At 57.9% G+C, this 23,564-nt stretch overlaps 1 protein-coding gene across 4 annotated transcripts in view; it reads right to left on the reverse strand.

Moving 5' to 3' along the window:
• Nucleotides 1-23,564, reverse strand: part of GRK5 (G protein-coupled receptor kinase 5) — a 208,261-nt gene that overhangs the window by 89,445 nt on the left and 95,252 nt on the right. For all 4 annotated transcript variants that reach the window (XM_051824219.2, XM_051824222.2, XM_051824221.2 and 1 more), the window contains one exon: nt 18,150-18,245. In XM_051824219.2, coding sequence (XP_051680179.1) covers nt 18,150-18,245 — 96 coding nt within the window. Of the gene's footprint in view, nt 1-18,149; nt 18,246-23,564 lie in introns of those variants that run through there.

The following is a 23,564-nucleotide window of genomic DNA, read 5'->3' on the forward strand; positions in this document are numbered from 1 at the left end:
CAGCCACCTTGGACCAGGGGCTGTCTGGTGGAGCAGAGAGATAGGGGAAGCATGGGTCCCTGAGGAGCAGGGACCCAGAAGAACTAACCACAGCCTCCCTCCAGACTGCATTTGTATGAGGGCAAGCATGCTTACGTCACTCCAATTCAAAGCACCCAACCAGCAGTCACAGGTGTCTGCTCCCTGGGGCATCTACCTTCCCAGCCAAACCCTTACCCTCCAGTCCAAGCCACCTCCTCCAGGAGCTGTCCTGGATTGCACCTTTATCTGATCAGCTGCAGCATGCAGTGCAGAGTTCAGATCCACCTGGTGGATCTCCCAGTGATTACTCGGCGACCTCAGACAAATAAATGATTTCACATCTTGGAGCCTCAGACTCAGCAGCTGCCGGCTGGGATGCTGACACTGCCACGGCCCAGGGCTTCCTGGGGCTTGGATAATAACAGAGGTAAAAAGGCATGGCTCCCATCAGCATGCGATACACCCAGACATCAGCCATTCTCAAGCCACTGGGACCACCACCTACCCCCTGAAATAGGTCCCATTATTACAGGATGTATTTGGTATTTTCTTGTGAGTTTTAATGTTCTCTCCCTCCTGCCTGTTTTCAACATCACCTTTTAAAAGCAATAACACATGGGAATTCCACTGCAGCGATTGGCTTTTTTTTTCCCCCCTTAAATGACATACCTTAAAACAAATGCATAACGCGGTCTTCTGTGGTCCCCCTTAAATCATCTCACACCCCGAGAGGCATGGCTGCTGCCCTCCCTTAAGTGATTCTCGTGTATTTAGGAATGAAATGCACACTCCTCTTCCATTCCCCAACAAGGAGGCCCTTCAGGGTGGGGCTGGGCTGCTCTTATCTCTGCGATTAGCCCCGCGCCTGGAACATACAAGGAGCCCATTAATAGACGCCTAATTAGTGAGCCATCATTCTCTCGCATTCCTATCAGAGACCTGGACAGATGGCCTGAGCAAATTCCAGTCCAGCGCATTCTGAGGGCTGTCCAAATTCTTGCACTGTGCTGGACGCACGTTCTATCAACAATTACACATTACAAGTGGGCTGTCAGCACCAGAGCCTGCCATTGTTTCTACAAACACTTTCCTGAAACCCAAATGGCTTTTGCTGTCATGGGATTTGATCCATTTCCTGGCGCCCTGGCAAGCCCCGGCCTGGCCAGTGCGACGTGGCAGGGACTTCACAAAAAAGGGCTTCTTCTCTGGGCTGGACAAAGAAAACTTTCTGCAGGAGCCTGCACCGCCTCGGCAGCTGCAAACACGCTCGGGAAATGTTTCCATCAGGGAGCGGGGTCTTACGCAAAGCAAGAGGTGGTGACATCCTGAAAACACCGGGTCCCAAATAAAATGTGAGCTGTGACAAGGATGCTGCAGGACCCAGCTTCTGTGTCAGAGAGGCTTTTCAGCAGTGGAAAAGTTTTGATGGAAAATTGCGCACTTGGCCTGTTAAGAAGTAACCAAGTGAGATGTTTTCTGGCATACGCTAAATGTTTTATTTGGCAAATTCCTGCCAACTCAGACCTGAAGCTAACTCACTTCTACCCCACCTCCCCATCCCGTGCCAGACGCCACACTGAAAAAGTGAGACAGGTGTCGGTGGCAGCTGCCTAGGGCCAGACACTCAAAGACCCACATGCTAAAAGGGGCCGAGCTGGAGTATCCCCATCAAAAGTGGTGGCCAGCACTGTGCAGGAGGCCCACCCAGCAGAGCGGTCTTGTGTCCTCACACCATCATGGGGCAAGCTGGGCGCTGCTCACAGCCGTGACTGAGCCCCAAGAAGTGGCAGTGAGCTGTCGTGGGCCCGGCCTTAGCTGCAAATGGGCAACGGAGGCAGCCTCTCAGAGCCTGGTCTGCAAAGGGAGAGTGAAAGCACCCCAGGACCTGCTGGGGGCTGCTGCGTGTGGGCTCAGGGAGTGCCGACAGCTTCCCAGGCCCCACAGAAGTCTGCACTCTGCAGGGGAGCTCAGTCACACACACAGAGCTACAGCCAATGGCCAGTGGCATGTGTGAGTGACCAGCAAGGCAGGGGTGTGTGTGGGGTGGGTGGAGGGTGGTTGTGGTAGGTCTATAGGAGTCCCTGGAACTCAGACAAGTAGGAGGTGGTGGCCACTGAACCAGACCTGGACAGGAAAGTAGGCTTAACACTTGGCAGCTGGACCAGGACCCCAGCAAGGGCTATATCTGCAGACCAGCAGAGAGGCAGGCCCAGTGCCCTTCTGTTACAACCACCTCAAGTCCCCTCCCCAGTGGGACTGGGCTTTAGTGCAATGAGGACCAGGCTTGGCCCACTGCTGGTTTTACCTTGCGGCACCCCCTCCTTCCTGCCTGCCTCTCCCCGACTAGCTTGCCTGCAAACACACAAGTGGGCCATGTCTAACCTGTCCACCCGGGGCCGTTCTCTCAGCCTCTCCTGGCGGCTGAGTGGGTGGATGGGAGGAAGACAGCAGAGGAAGACGGGAGATGGCTCAACTCGCATCTCTTGCCAACATCTTAAAAAAATCTCCCTCCTGCCAGTGGCCAAGACTTCGCAAGCAGCCCTCCTGCAGCGGCCACACCGTCTGGCCACCTCCCCAGCACTCCTATTTATACCTCACCATCAAGCTGCCTCCTTTTTTGGACAGTGTCACCGCCTTGGTGCAGAAGCTGCTCAGTCGTTGCGTCTCCACCAAGGACGGGGAAGGAAAGCTGAGTAGTGGCACTGCTGGGAGCTGCCAGGGCTCCCGTTAGAGACCTGTCTGTCGTTCACTCCGGGGCAGTGCCCAGTGGTCTGTCTGGCCAACTTCACGGCCAGTTTCTCCAGAATGGGGAGCTGGTCAGCACAGGCTTGGGCCCCCTCCAGTTGGTCCACAGCTGACCCCCACACCTGAGTAACCCTCCTTCTAGAGCTCCGGAGGAAGTATGGGCAAAGTCCAGTCTGTCCTCTGCTTCTTGGAGTCAGCTGGGCAGGTGCTGACCTGCCCATTCTCCAGAGGAGAACAAAGCTCCTCCAGCCACGCAGGACCCTGCTCCCCTTCCCTTTCCTTATCGATTGCTTGCTTGCTCCCCAGGAACCACGGCATCTTCCAACCAAAGCACGTGTTCGATTGTTCCAGAAAAGACAAAGGGCAGCAAGTAAGTGGCTGAGGGAGAGCAGAGAATAAAACGAGCTCCTTCAGGACATGTAACGAGAGCTTTGCTTTAGACCTAAACCTAGGCTGTGGGCTCTGGGCTTTCCCGCTGTTTAAACCAAGAAGGACACAGGTGGGTGGCTGGGGGTGGCGCACACACTAATAGCCAGGTCTCCAGATTCCTCATTACACACACACAGTAAACGCCTACTGTGTGCAGGCACTGGGCACACGTTACTCTGCCAAGAGAGAGCAGGTGAGGAAGCCAGGTCTCGGTTGGAGGACGTGAGGAGCCAGCACAAGCCACCCCAAGGCAGGGAGCTGGGAGCGTGGGCGGAGTGGAATTCAGAACATGTAGCTCCTGGCCCAGGGTGCTCCCCTCCGCGTCCCTCTGCCTTCCCTCCTGGCCTTGTCTCCAGGTCAGAGTCATAGCCCCTGGCACCTGTTGAGGTGGGAGGAACCAGAAAAGTCAGCAGCCTGCCTTCAGGACGCTTACAGGCTGGTGATGGGCATGCACACTCATGCATATGTATGCACACACAAACATGCAGAGACACGCATAAATATATACTCACACATGCATGCATGCACACACGCTATGGTCGTGGAGCACAAAGGCCAGGCAGAGGAAGACAACCGGGCTCCCACCAAGACAGAACCCTGCAGACTCTAGTGTGGGGCCAGGAGGCAACAGCCCAAGCCTGGTCTCCGCACAGATGCGCCAGGTGCCAGCTGCACTGCTGCCCCCAGGACTGAGCAGAAACCCCATGTAGGACCACACTGCCATGCCGGGGTGGGCAGAACAGACCCAACAGACGGCAAATCGGGCCAATGCCCACAGGACGGCCTCCTTTCCAGCCCTAGCAGAGACATTCTGACCAGCGCCCCCTATCCGGGCCTGAGGAGGCCCAGCCATCTCCATCCTCAGAGGGGACTACTGTGGGAAAATCACAAGAAAGGCCGGCTCTTGCTGCTGAGCCTTCTGGTGAGATGATTTGCCAGCGCCTTTGGCCTGGGCCAGGGGACCAGATGACCAGGGAGGACCCCCACTCCCCATGAGCCTTCACAGCAGGACGGCCTTCAGACGGTCAGTCACGTGGCATGTGTAGCTGGCTGAAGGCAGCCCAGCTTCAATCTCCAGCACACATACTCCAGAGACCCCAGGCCACTCCTGGAGCAGCGGCACTGCACACTCCATGGACAGGCCTGGGGCTTGACTGGCTGCGGCAGGAGTATGTTGACTCCCCGTAAGCCTGGCCCTGTGAGGCTCTTTCTTCTGTGTCCCAGAAAGTGATAAATCGGACTTAGGTGATGGTCAGTAAAGAACTGAAGCCAATGCCCAAACCCTGCAGAGTGCAAGGTGTGAGGCTGGGGGCTGGGCGGGCGCAAGGAGGGTCTGCCTGACCTGCTCCACCCACTCCAGAGAACCTCGGCTCGGCCCCTCATCACCCAGCGCCTCCCTGCCCTTCCTTACTCGCTGAGACCCAGGCACAGGGGCAGCGCTAAGCCGGGGCAAGTGCCTGCTAGGAAAACAGACCGCTAAGCCCAGGCCACTCCCTGTGGTCAGGGTTCTGTGGGGAAAACTGCTGGCGGGATGCAGGGAGCGCCCTGGGGCATGGCTGGAGGGGTGGATGGTTACCTTGGACAGCCGTTGGCTTTGGAGGCAGGACCTGGTCAGGGGGCTAGCACAGAGGATGGGGCCTGAACAAAGGCCTAGAAGCAGGAAGAAAGCCCGTCTAACTAAGTTACTGCTCCCTGTGCGCAGCAGGGGGCAGGGGCGTCCACACATGCCGCCATGTTGGAACTTGCCAGTTTGACAAGTGGGTAGTGTGGCCCCCACGTGGGTGGGTGGGGGACAGCCCTGAGGGGGACAGTCGGGCTCCAGCTCCTAGGAGGGTGTGAGCTGGGCCACTGGCTTCATTGTGACAAACCCCAATTCCTTTATTTGCCGTGAAGGGGGTGGAAAGGGGTTATGCAAAGTGCTGGGCACAGTGTCTGGCTCCTGGAAGAGCTTGATCAATGACAGCCATCACAGTCATTGTCATGAGCATCTTTGTTCTGGGTTGGCAGCTCAGAGAGGTTAAGCAAATTGCCCAGAGTCACACAGCTCCTATGCAAAAGTGAAGCGATTTGGCACCGAGACTTGAAAGCCGCGCCATTGCCCACCATGTGTGGGGAGAGGGGGAGGTGAACCAAGGGTGAGGAAGCCTGAAGCCTTCCGACAGGTGGCAGAGCGCGCGCATAGTGAGGGAAGGCAGGGGACAGACCCTTCATGTCTGCCAGGAGTCACGACTTTGATGTCTTCGGAAAAGTGCTTAAGAGCAGTGAGGCAGGTCAGACTGGATGGGAGGAAGGGAAAGGAAACCCACTGGAAACAGGACCGAGGGAGAGGCTGCTACACTGGTCCACGCAGGAGGGTGTGCCCAGGCCAGGAGACGGAGATGAGAGGGAGCACCCAGCCAGCTGGGGACCAGCGCCCTAGGGTTCCACCTGGCCAGGCCAGTAAAGCACTGTGGGGAGCAGGAGTCCAGGAGGGGATGCGGGTGGGGGATGGGTGGGAAATTAAAACAGCAGCAGTGGGCAAGGCCAGGGAGCCCTTCTCTCATGTTAAAGCCAAACGAGGACACGGGATGGCAAAGCACCTGCTGACCCCAAGAGCCCCGAGAGAGGGGTCTCACAGCTGGGAGAAGGCTGGGGGGCTGTCAGAGGTGGGGGATCCTCCTGCATGTCACACTCACATTCTGAACCCTAGCTCAGGCTGGTGAGAACTTCTTACCACCACAGCCCCCCCTGCATCAGCCCGAGACCACCACTGTGCACAGCAGGTGTGCAACGCAGGCAGAGGGGTAGCCAGTGTGACCTTCACATCCATCTGCTGCCTTCTGGAAGGCTCTGCAGGGGGAGCAGGAGGAGAGGACACAGCAGGGGGTGAGAAGCTTCCCCAGGAGGAGCGAGGAGGAGATGGGACAGCGAGAACAGCAGCTGGCATGGGGACAATGACAGCTGGTGCTGAAAGGTGCCCCGTGTCCCAGCATCACCAAAAGAAACCTGTTCTTGGCACGATGCTGCAAGTGAGAGAAGCCACGTGGCGTTACCTGGAGTGGGGGCTGTGTATGGTGCACTCCAGCTCCTGGGGTCTCAGGGGGACCTGATAAACCCTGTCCCACTCCTCCCTGGCACGCAGTGGGTCCATGACCAATATCTGGAGATGAGTGATGGACTCACATAGCCCTGGGGACCCAGGCTGCGCAGTCTGGCCTCCCCCTGCTCGCTGCTCTCTTCCTGAGAGGTGAACGTCTGGACAGCTCTGCTTCCTGCTACTATAACCAGATGCCCAAGGATGGCTGCTTTATAAAGAAAAGAGGTTTGTTCAGCTCACAATTCTGGAGGTTCAAGAAACGGCACCAGGACAGCGGCTGTGCTGGGAGAACTTGCCCAGGGCACTGCGGGAGGCAGGAGATGCTGAGGGGCAGCTCTGGGGGTGGGGCCAATGTGTGCTTTCACTCCGCCCCTCCAGGGGTCCTGGTGGTAGGCCCCGTTTGGGAAATGCCAGCGGAGGCTCATGGCTCCAGGTACAGCAGACTTGGACACTGGGTTGGCTGTGGTGAGGATCTCATGGATGACGGTGGGAGCCCAGTGGGCGGAAGAGGCCACATTGCAAGAAAGGAAGCCACAATGAGGGGAGGGGCCTTCCCTGTGACTCCCGCCAGGCCTTGCCTTTAAAGGTTCCCCCACTTCTCAACATGGCCCCACTGTGGCCCAAGCTCCCAACACGTGAACCTCTGGGATACAAGCCACCATCAAATCACAGCAACCGTCAATGGCTCCCTACTACCAGCAGGACAGAGACCATTGCCATTAGCAAGGATGGCACCCCCTGGGCCAGGTTCTCTTTGACCTCCTGCCTCGTGACTTCTCTACACACAGTCCACCTAGACGGTGCACACACTGCCTCCCAACAGGTACCACACTGTCCATCTCTGTGGGAAAAGCAGGGCCAACCTGCAGGAAACCCACCAGCTACATAGCCTTGCCTCCAGCCCAGGTTTAAATCTGGGCCATGCTGCTCAGGCTCTGTAACTCCAAGCAGTTTACCAATCTCTGGTCTCCACTTCCTCATCCAAAGCCTAGGGGTGGGGAAAGGAACTGCAGTCCACAGGGCTGCAATGGCCGGCTGAGCGTGTCTGCAAGGTGTGCAGCCCAGTGTCTGGCCCACAGCAAGGGCCCAGGAAACACTGGCTGACAATACGGAGGCAGAACCTGCTGATCTCATTTGCTCAACTAGCCCCTCCCATCCCACGTGGATGCCCCCTTCCACGCCCACTGCCAGGCACTCGGGACAAAGGTCAGACATTGGGTAGCTGCCCCCGTCCTTCCCATGGCTGTTTCCCAGCATCCCCTGTGCTTTCTACCGATCTATCTCCCCAACTAGGGCCAGCTTCCCAAGGGATGGCATGGCCCTCACATCCTCCCCTGGGGGCACTGCACAGGACCTGCCCAGAGGAACACCTGCCCAGCCCTGTGGACATATCTAGCTATTACCCCATGCACTGCAACAGAGGGAGCCTTGAGGGGCGGAGGAGATGAGGGGGTGGGGGTCCCACCCTGAACCTCCGAGTCTGCCGAGAGGTCGTGAATAGAGGCGTGAGCAATGGGAACGGGTTGGGGGGGGGGGAGGTAAGAGGGGTTACATAAAACCAGTAACTGTGGCTCAGCCCAGGCTGCCAAGAGCCACTTCGGAAAGCCAATCCCCACCAGCTGGCAGCTCCCTGGATCCCTGGCACAGAGGAAGGGCTTAACAGATGAAGGAATGAATGAATGAGCAGATAAACTGAGCCCAGCAGGACCTGGCAACCAAGAACACAGCTCTGCACCGAACAGCACCGAGGCCAGCAACAGTGATGACAAAGCAGTGACAACGCCAAGGAAGACGAGGAGGAAGCAGTGGCCCAGTGCTGGCCCAGGCCCCGGGCACTCCCTCCCCACTCCCAGCAACCCCTGTTCCATTTTCCTGAGGGTTAGGGAAATCTGATGACTGCACTGCGTCACAGTCACTCGGAGCCTGGCTCCAAGCCAGCCCCTCTGCCCCGAAGCTCCTGCTCCTCACTGCCATCTCCATCCCGACCAGGTCCCAGCTGACCTGCCTGTCACATCAGGTCATGCCTCCAGCACCTCGGCACACCCAGGGTGCTGACACCCAAGCCTGAAAATGGGGTCTTCCAGGGAAGCCATTCTCAGCGTAGGGCCTCCCTGGTGCCATCCTCTAGGGGGTCAGGCGAGTTCTGGCAGCCAGAAGGGACTGACTGAGAGCAGAGCTGCACTTTGAGGCCTGTAGGGGGCTTTAGGGTCACTGCTCTCAGTGGGGACTTTGATTGGACATTACTGCCCACACCATCTCTGAGGAGAGCAGCTACTTCAGGACAGACAAGAGCTAAACTCAGAGAGAACAAGAAGACCCATCAGCCATCAGTCCAGGATTGGAGGTTAACTGATTTTTCCATCCCCTGGGGAGAATGAAAATATCTAAGCAAGGAAGAAAGTCAGGTTGGTCAAAGGGCCTGGTGCATAGGAAACACTCCTGGTGGGTGCTGGAAAGCAGGGTGCTCCCTGCTCCTGTGCTCCCCTCTCAGAGCCCTTGGTCAAGCAGAGGACAGAGGTGAGTCACTGGGGTCCATGGCAGCCCGAGGAGGGTGTGGAGCATGCCTGGACTGAGAGGTCACCAGGGGAGGCTTCCTGGACAAGGTGACCCGTAGACAGGGGACTGAAGTTGAACAGGTGACCAAGCAGTTAGGGAAGGATGTCCAGCAGAAGAAAGAACCCTGGTAGAGGCTTGGGGGAGAGAAGCAATGGCTGAGTTGGGAGACAGGTAGGAAGGGTGGAAACAGAGTGGTGAAGAAGAGGCAGATAGGTGTGGTCAGCTGTGACGAGCCCTGTGGGCTCCTCTGACACCAGCGGAAGCTACAAACCAGGGGATGGCAAGACCAGGTGGGCATTGAGAAAGAACCTCCTGGCTGCTGCCTGGTGCCAGGCTGGAAGGTGGGGGTATGCTTGGAGAGAGTAGGGAGCCAATGAGGAGCTCCGGTCAGGAAGAAGGGACAGGGCAGACACGGGGAGCTGGCAGGCCCAGTGAACCAGGCTCAGAGAAGGATGGGACCTGTTCCCTGGGGCAGGGGGCGGGCAGTAGGGCAGGGAGAGGGAGGCCTCCAGCCTTGGAGCACCAAGATCAGAGACAGGGTCACAGAAAACTACTCCAACAAGTGGCCCCCACCGAAAGATCACAAGCCCATACGAAGAGCAGCCAGCAGTGACTCGGGGGCACCCTGCAGGCACCTGCTCTCACGGACCCCTCTGGCCTTTGGATCAGCCACTGCAGCTGATGAACAGTTCAGGGAGAAGTGACTTCCCCAGTAACCTGGGTCTCCTGCCTCCCAGGCCAGTGGGAGCCTCCGTCTCATGTGAGTAAGACCTGATTTTGTGCTGATAGAAGACACGGGGGCCAGCACGCTTCTCCCCCAGCAGAACAAACACAAAAGGGCTTTGCATCCACATGGGCCCAGTGGTCACCTCAGGGACAATTTCTGTCTTTCTCTTCCTAAATTAGCTTTGAGGAATTTCACCCACAGGTGCACATTATTTCTGTAAAGAGGAAAAGAACTAAAAGATAACAAAAATAATAGTTCTTAAAGATGATGCAAGCATAGAACAATACAAAACAGAAAAAAAAAGGCAGCGCTCAAGATGCTTCTCAATTACTCATTTTCCTTCCCACGATCGGCTGGCTGGGCGGCGGCGAGAAGGCAACGGCAGCAGCATTTGGTGGTGGCGTTTGGTACCCCAACTTGAGAAGTTCCTATTGGTCTCTTATAACCACCCAGTTTCCTTCTCATTGTCTCTCGGGTGCCAGCTCCGAAGTACAGGGAGCAAGGGGCGTTTAATTCACAGCGTCGGATGCCCAGGGAGATGCAAGCGGTGGCCTTGCCCATCCCACGGCCAGGGTGTCGCAAGGGTCTGAGCTCTGGGAAAGCAATTCTGCAGCGAGAGTCTGGGCAGACACCATTGGCAGTGCCGTGGCTCCTCCTGGGTGCGACTCTGTCATTCTGAGCCGGGCCTCTTGTGTTGCTTTGAGGTCCCCGTGGCTGCATAACCCACTTTGATTTTCCCACTGGGGCTTGGAGCAGACAGAAGCACCCTTCCAGGGCCAGCCCAGTGTGGCAGACTCAGCTGGGGCGTGAGGCAGAGGCCGCTCACCTACATCACGTGCTTCGGGCAGGGGATGGTGTCTTCCCATGCAAGGGCAAAGCACCGTGGAATATTCCAGAGAAAACCAAGGAATCAGAGAGGGCACAGGGCCACTGCACAGGTGCAGCTAGCTGCGCTCTGGACTTCAAGAAGACAGCGTGGGCTTTCTTACCTTTGAGCCACAAAGTGCAAAGGTGCTCATCTGAGCGTTAATTATAATGGTGAAAACCACCAGAAAGCCTCAACAGTACCCGAAATACACAAAATGGATAGGAGGCCTTTCAAAGGCGGGTTTACGCTGGGTTCACGGCTGAAGGCTTGTTTTCAAGATGACTTAAAGGAAGAAGCCACGCACAGGAAATTACCATGGGTGGGGGGAGATGGGGGTTGTAGGCAGCAGGTGGGTCCCCCCTCCCCTGGGGCAGTCACTCCCCTGCAGAAGGGCAGCCCAGGAGAACAGGACATTCTGTGCTTTGTTCACTCGTGTGTCCCCCCTGCCTGACACCCGACAAATATGTGTCAAGTGGGAAAAACACAGATCACATTTACGGAGAATTTTAATGACGTGGGGAAATATTTTTGATATTATGTTAAGAAGAAAGGTAAGAAATGAAACCATGTGTATGTGTTCGGAGGGCAGAGCTAGAGGGAAGTGTTAACCACAGCTGTGTCTGAACTGTAACATTGTGGGTGACTTTCTCTCCAAGTTTCCTGTGTTTTTTGTTTTTCTTTTTTTTTCTTTCTTTTTTTTTTTTTTTGTTCAGCAATTCACCAATTCTTGTGACTCTACCAATAGCTAAAAGAGAGACTGAGAAAGCACCAGACAACATGTTACTTGGGCACAATGAACCCTCCCATTGATCATTTGTGTGACCCATTGGGAAAGCGGTCAGCCTGCAGGGGTTAACTCCAAGCCTGATCAGGAGGGAGGGAGGGATCCCCTTGGACCCCTGGACTTTGCAGCCCACAGCCCATGTGAGAAGGTGACAGGCTATGGGTTGGTTCAGTTAGGCCCCTCAAGAAACATTTGTTGAGGTCCAAAGCCCTAGGACCTTGGAAAGAGGATCTCTACAGAGGTCATCAATCTAAAATGAGGTCATTAAGGTGGGCCCTGAGCCAATACAACTGCATCCGGATACAAAGGGGCAGCTTGGAGACAGATGTGCACACAAGGAGAGCGCCATGGGGAGTAAGATGCTTCGGCTAGCCCGGGGAATACCAGAGGGGGCCAGCAAAGCCCCGGGGGTGCTCAGGAGGACCCAACCCTGCTGACACCTTGCCCTTGGACTTCAGCCTCCAGGATTGGGGAGGAGACGGGGACAACGTACTGCTGTTCAAGATGTAGTTATGGCAGCCCTGGGGATCCACACAGAGGGAAAGCCTGCTTTGGAGGCGGGTCACAGGGGCACATTGGTGAGCCACCTGTCTCTCTGGGACTCAGTTTACTTATCTGGAAAGGGGGAAATTGGCCTAGAATAGTGGGGTTCAAATTTGATTTTAGTTTTAGCCTTGGAATGAAATCTGACATCAAAGCCCAATAAGAAAAATGGGAAGCAAGGCCTGCCCTGGGTCAAACACCCTCCCCGCAGAACAGCCTTGGAAAAGTACCGTCCAGATCACTGGGAAGTCCCCACCAGCACCCCACTGGGAGAACCCCGAACAAGGAGCCCCTGGCCGGCCATCCTGGAGAGGCCTCTGTGTGCACCCAGCCACAGAGGGATGGTAAGGCTGTAACAGGGAAACAGTGAGCAGACAGGCTGGGCCACCCTCTGCCTCCTGAAAGCCAGCTGCAAACAGGTCACCTGATGTCCCAAATCTGCCACCTCAGAATTTATCTTGCCCTCCAAGGACAAGCAGACGCTGTGCCTTATCAGAGCACGACTGAGTGGCAGAATGACAGGCGTGACGCGCCCTTATCACCCCAAGGACGGCAGTGACGTCTGCAGAGAGACTTGGTCTCCCTGACAATGGAATCAAGAGTGCAAGGGTCTGAGGGGACTGGGTCACGAGGACGCTGTCCTTTTGGAACCCACAGACTCCTCCGGGGGCAGAGTCAATAAGGAAGGAGAGAAACAGCGTCACCATCCTCCCTGCCCCGCTGTGCAATCAGGCCGTGCAGCCAGGCTTGATGCCTTTACCTTTAATTACACAAAGAGCATGCAGTTCACTCTCCTTCTCAAAACTGCCTTACAGGGACAGCGAATGTCCCTCTGCACGCCGGGCCTTTCCCCGGGGGAGACAGCGGCAGGTCTCTGGGCTGCAACCTTCCAGAATCCTGGGACATATGTCCTTCCAAAGAGACCCACGGGGGCAGAACAGGGGTCCGGGCAGAGTGTGATGCTGCATTGTAGAAGCTGTGAGGCTGGGGGCTGCAGGAATAGAGTGGGCTTCTAGGCAGAGGAGGAGTCAGATGATGGCTACAGTCCTTGAGGCCTGAGGCCCGCTTTGTGTGGGCACAGAGACAGCTGGCTCCCCGCCTCACTTGTAGCCCAGTCAGCTTCTCTGGGAAACTGTGCAGCTTCCTCAAGGGGTCTTCAACTCCATCAGGGTGGGTGTTTGGTGCAGCAGTCGGGAGGCCCACATCTCATATCAGAGCGCTGGGTTCAAGTTCCGCTCTGGCTCCCAATTCCAGCTTTCTTTTTTTTTTTTTTTTTTTTTTTTTTTTATTTTTTTTTTTATTTATTTTTTTTTTTTGACAGGCAGAGTGGATAGAGAGAGACAGAGAGAAAGGTCTTCCTTTTGCCGTTGGTTCACCCTCCAATGGCCGCCGCAGCCGGCGCGCTGCGGCCGGCGCACCGCGCTGATCCGATGGCAGGAGTCAGGAGCCAGGTGCTTTTCCTGGTCTCCCCATGGGGTGCAGGGCCCAAGCACCTGGGCCATCCTCCACTGCACTCCCTGGCCACAGCAGAGGGCTGGCCTGGAAGAGGGGCAACCGGGACAGAATCCGGCGCCCCGACCGGGACTAGAACCCGGTGTGCCGGCGCCGCTAGGCGGAGGATTAGCCTAGTGAGCCACGGCGCCGGCCCCCAATTCCAGCTTTCTAATGCAGACCTCGGGAGGCAGCAGTGATGGCTCAAATGCATGGGTTCCTACCAGCGATGTGGGAGACCTGGATTGATTTCCTGGCTCCTGGCTTCAGCCCTAGCTCAGTCCTGGTTGTTGTGGGCTCCAAATGGAGAGTCAGCACACAGATAGGAACACTTGCACGCTCGCTCGCTCGCTCTCTCTCCTCTGCTTCTCAAACAAATAAACAAAATTTTAAAATCTCCACCACCATGACTATGAAGATGATCATGACAGCATGTGCAAGACACTCTGCTGGACCTCCCAGGCAAGTATTAATGTTTCTGTTTTAAAGACAAAGGCACTGCAGCCCAGAGAAACTAAGCAACACGCCCAAAGTCACCATCTGACCTTGGCAACAGTGACCAAGAGCCTTCCACAAGCCTGTGGCCAACGATACGACAACGCGTAGTGATTGATCGTAGGAGCTCAACGAGCAGCTGCTGCCCCATCTCCTGCTTAAAGAACACGGCAATGTTGAGTGGATAACCAAGTACCAGGCAAGTGGGAGAAAGTCTTGACATTCTCACGGGTTTGCATTTGTTTTCTCACGTTAGGATTCTCTACTTGCAGCTAGGAATGCCCCCACAGCCTAGCGCTTCTACCTCTGCAAAGAGTTGAGGTGTTGGCAAGAGACCCTCCCACACCAAGGCAGGTCAGTCCCTCCGGCCTGCCCACCAGGGCTCGGGGCACGGCGGTGACGGGCCAGACGCAGCAGCCGCTTTCTGCGATCACCCCCCGGTAAACGTCAGGCTGCCAGTGGGTGGGCAGGGGGCCTTGATTTATTATATAGCTTTGGACAGTTCCTACAGAAATATTGCCAAGTGGTAGAATAATCAAGTCTTTCACTCAAGCCCCCTCCTACTTTCTGCTTTTAAGTGAAAGGATAAAGTATGCAATGAGCCTGAGCTAAATCAGTAAAAATGCCACACTTTGGCCCAGCCAAACTTTCTGCGTCACTGCGAAATACATGCAGACCTCAGCAATCTTCCATCCGCACGATGACGTCCCGGGCTGTCCAAGTTCTGGACATTCTGAGGACTTCTTTGGATCGGACATGAACAATCAGCCTATTACGGGTAAGGTCACTGTTTGATGCTTCACGGAGCAGGCATCAAAGAACCCTTCCTCCTCTCACGGTCTTCCCTCTGCCAGTTCTGTCTGAAACTGGTTAGCTCATGTCCAGGTCTCATACTGGAAGCACTCTTCCCCATTGCCATCCTGGGCTCCGGCTGAGGAGGTGGGGACATCCATCTGTCTGTCCATCCATGCACTCACCCCAGCCATGGAGACTCCCGGATGGAGAGGACGTGACCCATGAAGGGATGCCCCCTGCTCCGGGAAGTTCTGGTGGACGGAGACCCTCGGCCCCGTCTTCCAGCTCAGGAGCCTGTCCCTCACCACGGTGCAAGCGCGTCAATTTGTCATCACCACTTCTGGATTTCAGGCAGCCTCTGGGCTCAGCCGTGAATTAGCGCAGGTCTGGGGTGGATGCCCCACATGTTCAGGCATCAGTAGGCTCTGAGGAGTGAGGACAGGGGGCTGCCCTGTCCCAGGCACTCCATCTCCTCGGGGAGCCTGTCTGCCCCCCTCGGACTTGGGTGGTTGGACAGCATGCTCTCCAGTTCGAAGTCTGAGACTGCTTTGATCATTATTCAGTCGACAACTGGAGGGGAAGCTGGCCTGGGCGGAGAGCCACCTTGCACCTCCCTTGGAGTGTCCACGAGATGTGTCTGAGCCTTGTAACCGTGCCAAGGTCCCCATGGGTGTCATCCGTGTAGAAAGGGTGGGGCTGGCAGTTGAGAGAGATGCTTCCCAAGGTGCCTTCTGAGGCTATACTCTCATTGCTTTCAGTTTAAGCTGTTGGTGAAGGTGACATTTGGGTACGGCAAACACACATCATACGCTTTTTAACAAGAGCCCTAATTTCAGATATTTCACCTCATTCATTCCTTCATTCACACAGTATTTAATGAGCCCCTATTTTGTGCCAGGCACTGTTCTAACAGCAAGCCAGGCAAGACACAGTCGCGATTAACACAGAACATCCAGTCCAGAGTGGGAGGCAGAAACTACTCAGCTGAACAGCTGTGGGCAAAGAGCGTAAAACAAGCAGCGCCATGGGCAGGAACGGCGCAGTCGGAGGGAGGGCACGGGGCCCTCTGCAAAGGCTTCCCTGCGGACCAAGACGGAAAACGCTCCTGGAAGAAAGTGTGGGGGAGAAGCGGGCGCAGAGGCCTTCACAGCACAAAGGGGTGGGCACTGCGGCTGCCGGCTGGAGGAGGGAGGGACCCCAGGTGGCCCCGGGGAGATTGCAGAGACCCCCTGGACACAGTCACAACTTCCTTCTCATACAGACTTACAGTGACGAGTTACTGCCCAACCAGGAGACCATGCTCCACTGGCTGCAGTGCTTGGAGCTTTGGGAAGGACTCTGGGGGTTACCGTAGGTGGGATGGGGTACTGGGGGGAGAAGGCTCACAGGAAGCCTTCTCACTGGGAGGCCTGTGGCCGGCCAGGCCAGAGCTGGGGACAGGAGAGGGCTGTGGCTTTAACTGACCTCTCTTCTGGATGGTCCCCAGGGGCAGTGTCCCTGGGTCCTGTGGGCTCTGCCCTTCCCTCTGATCCAGAGATCTCCTACCACACCACTCCACTGCCCTTGGGGCCCTGTCTCCTTGGCAGGAAGCCCACTCTAGGACACCCACCCATGCAGCCTCAGCCAGTACTCGCGTGGCCATGAGAACCATAAACTCAGTGTTTGCCAGTCTACTTCGTGTAAGGGTCTGAGAGAAGTGACATTTCCCGTGGGACCCCCATGGAGGCCGGGTACTCGCCAGGCTGGAAACCAGCAGGGAGGCCCCGAGCCCTGTCACAGGCTGTGCTGCCGCCCCTCTGCCCCTCTGCCTCCGAGGGCCTCTACCTACCACACACAGCCTCTTCAATGCCCTCCAGGACAGCACAGCCTCATGCCCATGTGCCAGCCCCCAGGCTCTTCACAGCCTCCCAGGGCATGGTGTAGTGGTCGGGAGGCCCTCACCCTATATCAGAGTGCTGGGTTCAAGTTCCACTTGAGGGACAGATGGCGACAGTGCCCACACCCAGGGGCCCATGGACCCAGGGGGCTCCTGGCAGAACCCTGCACTCTCGGATGCCAGACCGGAGGTGGAGAAGAGAGAAGCAGCTCTTCTCTCCCTCCGCCCCATGGGTCTCCAGCAGAAAGGCTGGATCTCAAGGGTGGGTGTGGCATCCAAGGCTCAGGCCAGGAGGGGCCACAAAGGGGGCCGGCTGGTGGGACTTCGAGAAAGCAAGCCAGAGTGCTGGAGAGCGAGGCCCAGGGCTGCTGAGTGGTCCCCCGCTCCACTGTTTATACACACAGCCTCATACGATCCACTCCACACCCCAGAGTGGGCTCACGGCCATGTGTGACAGCTAGGGAAACTGAGGCTCTGCGAGAGAAAGTAACTTATGTGGCCACTAGGAAGGGTGGGATTTGAACCCACACCTACTGGGCTCAGTGGCCCAAGCCCATGAGCCAGCTCCATTCTCCACCTCCAGAGCACCGTGAGGATTCCGACCTGACTGGGCTTGCAAGGACGGGAGGTAGATCCAAGACAGGTACCCCTCCTGCAGCTCCCTCCCCAACTTCCCCTGCTCACAGCAGCCTCCATGGGGTGCAGGGTTGCCTTTCATGTCATAAACACCAGATAACGGAGCTCCCTGCCACACTGGGCAGTGCAGGGTCATGGAGCCAAGGGTCGTCACCTGCTCTCATCGCAGGGCAACCAGGGTCTCGGGGGTGGGTGGGGGGTGGAGCCAACAGCCCAGGGCCAGGACGCAGCAAGCCCGGGGAAGGGTGGAAGTCCACCTTGCCTGGGAACTCTGGGAGGTGCCATTCAGAAAAGCACATTCCAAGGTAGGTTTAAGGCAGGGACCCCAAGGCCTGGGCACAAGTCCCCCCAAAACAGCTGGGCCTGCAGTGTTCTGGGGAACAGCCATCCTGTGTCCGGTGTTCAGTGGACCTGGACATTATGAAATGGGTCTAGCTTGTCTGTGACTCTGACAGACAGGAACAGATGAGGAGGCTTCCTGAAGGAATGGGGAACCCCCCACCATCACGCCTCCCCCCAGGAGCCCCTACCCAGCCATCCCGGCCTCCTCCCCACAGATGGACCCGCCTGGTGTGTTGGGTTGTACCAGTCCCCCTGGAAAATGAGCCCCATTTCACTCTTTGGTGTGGCCATGCAGGAGCTGGATGGAGAAGACTGTGCTGGGCCCTGAGTCGGGGGCAGGGAGAGGAAAGGGGACCCAGACGCTCACTCCCCAGCCCAGCTCCTGAAGCCTGGAGCTGTTCTCTGGGAACAGGACACACAGGTTCCAGAAAGGGACGGCAGAGAGCTGCAGCTGGGGGCTCAGGGCTGGGCCTGGCCCACCTCACTGCCCTCCCATGAGCTGGGAGACTTGGAGCCAGTTACACAACCACTCTGTGCCTCAGTTTCTCCATCCGATAGGTGGTGAAAAATAGCAGCACCTGCCTTAAAGGGCAGCTGGGGGATAACTGTTCAGCAACACCAAGTACTCAGGGGTGCCAGGGTCTCTCTGCTTCCCTTAGCAACGTCGTCGGCCGAGCTCCGCCCCGAAACCCCACGCTGCGTTAGGGGACTCCCTCTGATGCACTGGCTGACAGCTGGCGGGCCCCTCGAGGCAGCCCTGCTTACCCACGGTCTTCCGCAGTTCTTCGCACTGGCTGATGTGAGGGAACTTCAGGATCTCCTTCCACTTCTTGCTCTTCCCTTTGCGCTTCCCTCCTCCCCCTGCAGAGATGGGGAAGAAAACAGTGGGCTCATGTGGGTGCTGCCCCAGCTGCCAAGCCTGCATCCCCCCTTACCCCCCACCCCCCCGCTTCCAGGGCTGACAGTTGGCAGGGGCTACAGGTCCAGTCAGCCATATTCCCAAGCCTGAGACCCTCACACATCTCCTCCAGGCAGGTCTCAAGCCTGAGAGTTTCCTGTGGCTGCCCCCACCCCCACCCCCACCCCAGCAGTGAATCACTGGTGCACCTGCGCCCCTCCCTCCACAGCAGTGAGTCCCTGGTGCACCTGCACACACATCCCTTCCGCAGTGAGTCCTTGGCGTACCCAGCAGTGTGTCCCCACCACAAGCCATGAGGTCCTCTGGGCCCCCCAGTATCAGGATTCCAAGGGCCCTTTGCCCCCTCCATGGGTGGGACCATGGCTCCCTGGCCCTCCACTCTCTCCCTCCTGGGTAAGGTCTGGGTGAGATAAGGTCCTTTGCCCCAAAAGCGAATCCAGGGATGCCTGGTGGAGACTGGCTCGTGGCCTCCCACAGGTGAGCCTGGCTAGCTCACCCCTTGTCCAGCCCCATCTACAGATTCCTTCCTTGGTAAAATAGGGCCAGGAAGGCCTTCCTCAGGGGGCTCATGGGAGGAGCATCAAGGTGTTCAGAAGCAGGCACAGAGCCAGGGATTCCTAACAGTCTCGGAACTGCCGTGGGGGCTCTGATGGAGGCCTTGATCAGAGAGTAAGCTGGTTCTGGGGGCCCAGGGCCCCTTGGGTGTCCAGGAAGCACTCTAAGCTCACCCTGGCTTCCCCCTAGCCAGCCCCGGCTCGCCCCTCTCAAGTCTCGGCAGATGGCAATGGCCTGAAATCCAAGTGACAGAAGGAGCAAGTACTGGGCACCCCGTGGCCAGGCAGCATCAGAACAGGGTCTTGCTGCATCCTCAGGATGACACCAAGGACGAGCTCCCGGACCTACGTCAGAGACGCAGGAACAAACGCCCGAGGTTGTGTAACTCTCCAGAGGTGGCCTGTCCAATTCTGCACTCACTCTCCTCCTGCAGGGGCCAACACACACACACACACACACACACACACACACACACACACACCGAGGAGCTCCCCCTGCTCTGGACCAACACCCTCCAGCAGTCTTTACCCACTCCTACAGGATGGGAACTATTCTATTGCCACTTGATAGATGAGGAAACTCAGGCACAGACAGGCAGAAGCAAGTCATCCAGAGCTTGTAGTTCCTGAATGCAGAGCCACGACCGCAGCTTGAACAGAATCCTGACCCAAGGTTCTCGGCCCTGCTTCTCTATCTGCAGACCCCTCCTCTGGGTACTCTGAAAGCAAGAGAAATGCTCAGAGGACCAACCACAGAGCCGGGGTCAACGTGACGCAGCACCTGCCAACAGGGGCCAGAATGCAGAGCTAGCTGGGACTCAGGCTGTGTGCGCCCGGACTGACGCCCGCAGGGGTCGTGCCACTTGCTTGTTCACACAACCAGGCAGGTGCCAACATCTAAACATCAGGGGAGTCTCAGCCAGGCCCAGATCTCAAACAGCTCTCTCATAGCCAGGCAAAGACCAGCTGCAGCCAGACGGCAGCTGCCCCGTGGACAGGACTTGTGGCCTCTAGGAGCACAAGCCCTTGCCAGGTGGGCCCCTCATCAGGAGGCCTGCCCGGTGTACCCACAACGGAAGGGCTGCCCTCTCCCATATCAGCCTAACCCTCGGGTTGCCCAAGCCAGACTCTGCTCCCAGCATGCAGGCTCTGAGGCTGTGAGGCCTGGAGTGCCAGGAGAGCTGCCTCGTCCCAGCTCCACACTGCTGAGTCCCATGACCTCGCTGGGCAAAGCAGGGCTTACACAGAAACAACGTACAAGTGGCCGTCTAGCCCCTTCCAGAAGCAGGGCTCAGCAGCGCTAAGTCTGTCCACCCTGTTGTCCAGCCATCGCCACCAACCACAGCCCCAACAGAACACCCTCTCCCGGCCCCGGGCACCCACACGCAGCCTGTCTCTGAGGAGGTGACTGCTCTCAGCACCTCACACACCAGGTGTCTCCGTGTCTGGCTTCCTGCTCTCAGCACCAGGCCCCAAGGCCCGCCCTGCTGGAGCAGGGGTGAGCGCTTCCTCCCTCAGCAGGGATGAACAGCGTTCTCTTGCTGGACAGTCTTTGGCTCAGGCATTCCCCTGCTGGTGGCTGCCTGAGCGGCTTTTGCCTGCTGGCGATTGTAACCTGGCTGCTGTGGGTGTTCGCACAACTCTCCGTTGGAGTCGCTGCTTTCCACCCTCTGGGAACCAGCCCCACTGAAATGACCAGATTCACAGAGTACCTGCCTCTTACCCGTGCCCCCGTGCTGACAGTACCCCCGGAAGCTGGTTTCCCCCTCCTTGGGCCCCCACAGGTGCCCAGGCAGGAGCTGCTGAGTGGACGCCAGTGCTGTGCTTTAGCTCCAGCCCCTGGGGGGCCCCCTCTGCATCCCCGTCTCCCCACCACCCTGGAGAAGCAGTCCTCTCTGCCTGACCCCCCCCCCACCGCAGAAGCCCCGTGCTGAGTGCCCCACCCCTTGATGCTCTTGAGCAGCAGGCCTCTGCCTGGCCCCCAGCCCTGGCCCTGCCAGGCCCAGGCTGGACCTGCCCCTGCAGTCATGGCCAGAGGTGTGTGGGGTGCAGCTGACACATGAATGCCTCCCTGCAAGTTTTCCTTGCCCTGCATAGGCTGACTGGGTAAATGGATACTCGCAGGACCCTGCACCAACCTCCCTCTCTACCCTGCCAGCCCTCCAGGCTCAGCTGTGAATGAGGCGCTGGCCAGTGGGTCTCATTACATGGCACCGGCCCCCTTCACAGATAAAGCGCTGAGGCTCGGGGAGAGGAATTAGCGAGGCAACAAATGATGCAGACGTCCAAAGAGGGGCAGTACCTCCTTTTACCCACCTTGGGCTTGCAGCCATGGCGTATTACCACTGGCGAGCCAGGGAAGAGGACATGGCCCCGGCCAGCCACTGTGGATGTTCATGCATGCTCGCTCCACGTGTTAAAGAGAAACGATGAGCAAGACAGAGAGGAATGTAGCCAGGCAGGCAGGGAAGGCTGCCTGGAGGAGGGCCCAGAGCTGACAAGAGGGCTCCTGCCCCAGGGTGGGAACAGGCCATAGTGGGGCTGAGTGGTGGGGGCGCTGAGCTCCACCAGCTCCGGGGAAGGCACAAAGGACCGAGGCGGCAGGATTCCACCTTGAGTGAATCCAAGGCAACAGCCGAGGAGGTGGGCCACAGGAAGTCGCGTGCGCCCTGACTCCTGGCCCCAGGCGCCCGCCAGCCCCCTCGAGCAGCCGCTAGGAAGGAAGTGGCTCAGCTACTCCCACCCTTCCACTGCTGCCCTCCAGCCCCGCCAGGCACTGGGCGCAGCCTTGCTACCAGCAGTGCTTCTGCAGGTGCTCTCCTGCCAGAATGGGAACAGAGAGGAGTGGGGTCCCGGAGCAGGGGGTCAGGGCCAGGCAGGGGCAAGCACACGATGATAAAGGGCCACGGGCCACGCCTGGAACGGAGAGCGTCCCCAGGACACCCATTCGCGTTTCCTTTGCTCCTGTGCAGTAAAAGGTTGTGGCCCCCAGAGCCGGCCACGGAGAAGAGGCTGTCACTGTGGGGAAGAGTGTGCCACCATGGCCGTTCTGAAGGGTGGAGACAGCTCTGAAATGGGCTGGCGCTGAGAACCCAGGGGGAAGCCGAGGACGGAGCGCTGGGCTGCGCCAGCTCTGGGCTCTGGGGAAGCACTGAAGACCGAGCCAGAATCCCCACCTCTGGTGACGGAACCCAAGGCAACAGCGAGGGCGGTGGGGAAGACCCGGGCTCCAGGAGAGCAAGGCCCCCGCCGGCTGGCCCCCGGGGCCCTGTGACTGACAGGCCAGCAGAGTCCCTCCTCGGACACTGACAAAGCCAGCAGAGGGCGGTGATGCGGGTGGTCTGAGGTGGGATTCATGGGAGTCCTCTGAGCCCGGGGGAGCAGGGGCCCAGCCCTGAGTCAGACAATGGGCTCTGGGCTGCTCCGGGTCGGGAACAAGGGGCACTGCCAGCACATCAGCCATCTGGTCAGCTCCAGGAGGCAGGTCCTGTTGTGGAGCCGTCTCACAGGGGAGGAGGCAGTCCCAGAGAGGCGAGCGCCTCTCGCCAACGAGGCAGCCTGCGTCTGTCGCAGCCACGGGCGGCGTTCTGACGCTGACTCCCATGTTCCCGTCCTCCCTGTGACAAGCAGGACTTTGGTGAGGAACAGTGCCTGGGGAAGCTGAGGAAGGCGCGGCACGTTGTTGGAAAGCACTTCTCAGTGTGGCCCTCGGAACGGCGGCACAGCCTCCAAGGAACTTGCTAGAAATGCAGATTCTTGGGCCCTACCCCAGCAGGAATAGGATGGGCCCCTGTGCCTGCTCCCGGGCACGTAGCCTCTGCTCCTTGGACTTCACGTGGCTGCAGTGTCGGGTCTAACCAATGGATCTCTGAGACCATGAACAAGATGACTCAGGCTGCGGGCTATCCATGCCAGAAACGTGAGCCCTGTGATTGCAGGCTGGGGCTCAGCTGTGCGATCACATCCCAGCTTCCAGGGAGCAACGCGGGGCTGGAGACCAAGTTCAACCACACTGTCCAGGGGTCGGGTCACTCATGCCCACCTAACGAGTCTTCAATAAGAACTGGGGACATGCAGGCTTGGGTGAGCTTCCTGGTGGTTGGGAAGTGACAATCCAGAAGAGAGGGCAGCTCCACCTCCGGAACTCACTGGTCCTTGCTCCGAGTCTCTCCTTTTGGCTGGCATGGATTTGTATCCTTTTGTGACAACAGAACCGGGACTGCACTGAATGCAGTGTGTTGGAGTTCTGAGAGCTCCTCATGAATGATGGAACCTGAGGGGCTCGGGGCAGTCCTGACTCTGCAGCAGGGTCACCATGTAGGTGGCCCAGGACACCAACTTGTGGTTGGTGCTTGAAGGGAAGGCAGTCTTTCTGACGTCTATGCCAATGCTGAGAGTGAGCTGCAGGGCTGTATGGCCTATGGAGGCCATGCTAGCCCAGCTGCCCACCCAGCTCCCAGGCTCCTGGCTCTCAAGCCCCAAGGGGCAAACCTGGCTGGTCAGTTCATCTGTCCTTGCCAGGCCACATATCAGGGCCAGCGTGGAGTCTGAGACAACCAAGTCAGCTGTGGTTTATGCAGGGGAGAGCGTGGGATGGATGGCAAGGCTGGGGGAGCTGCAGGCCACCTCCTGCCTTCAGGCGCACGGCAGAAGCCCCCAGGCAGGCCGAGCCACAGAGACTCCTGCCTGGCTTCTGTAACAGGAAGG

Source organism: Oryctolagus cuniculus, chromosome 15 (genome assembly GCF_964237555.1).
Source record: "Oryctolagus cuniculus chromosome 15, mOryCun1.1, whole genome shotgun sequence".
Classification (NCBI taxonomy): Eukaryota; Metazoa; Chordata; class Mammalia; order Lagomorpha; family Leporidae; genus Oryctolagus; species Oryctolagus cuniculus.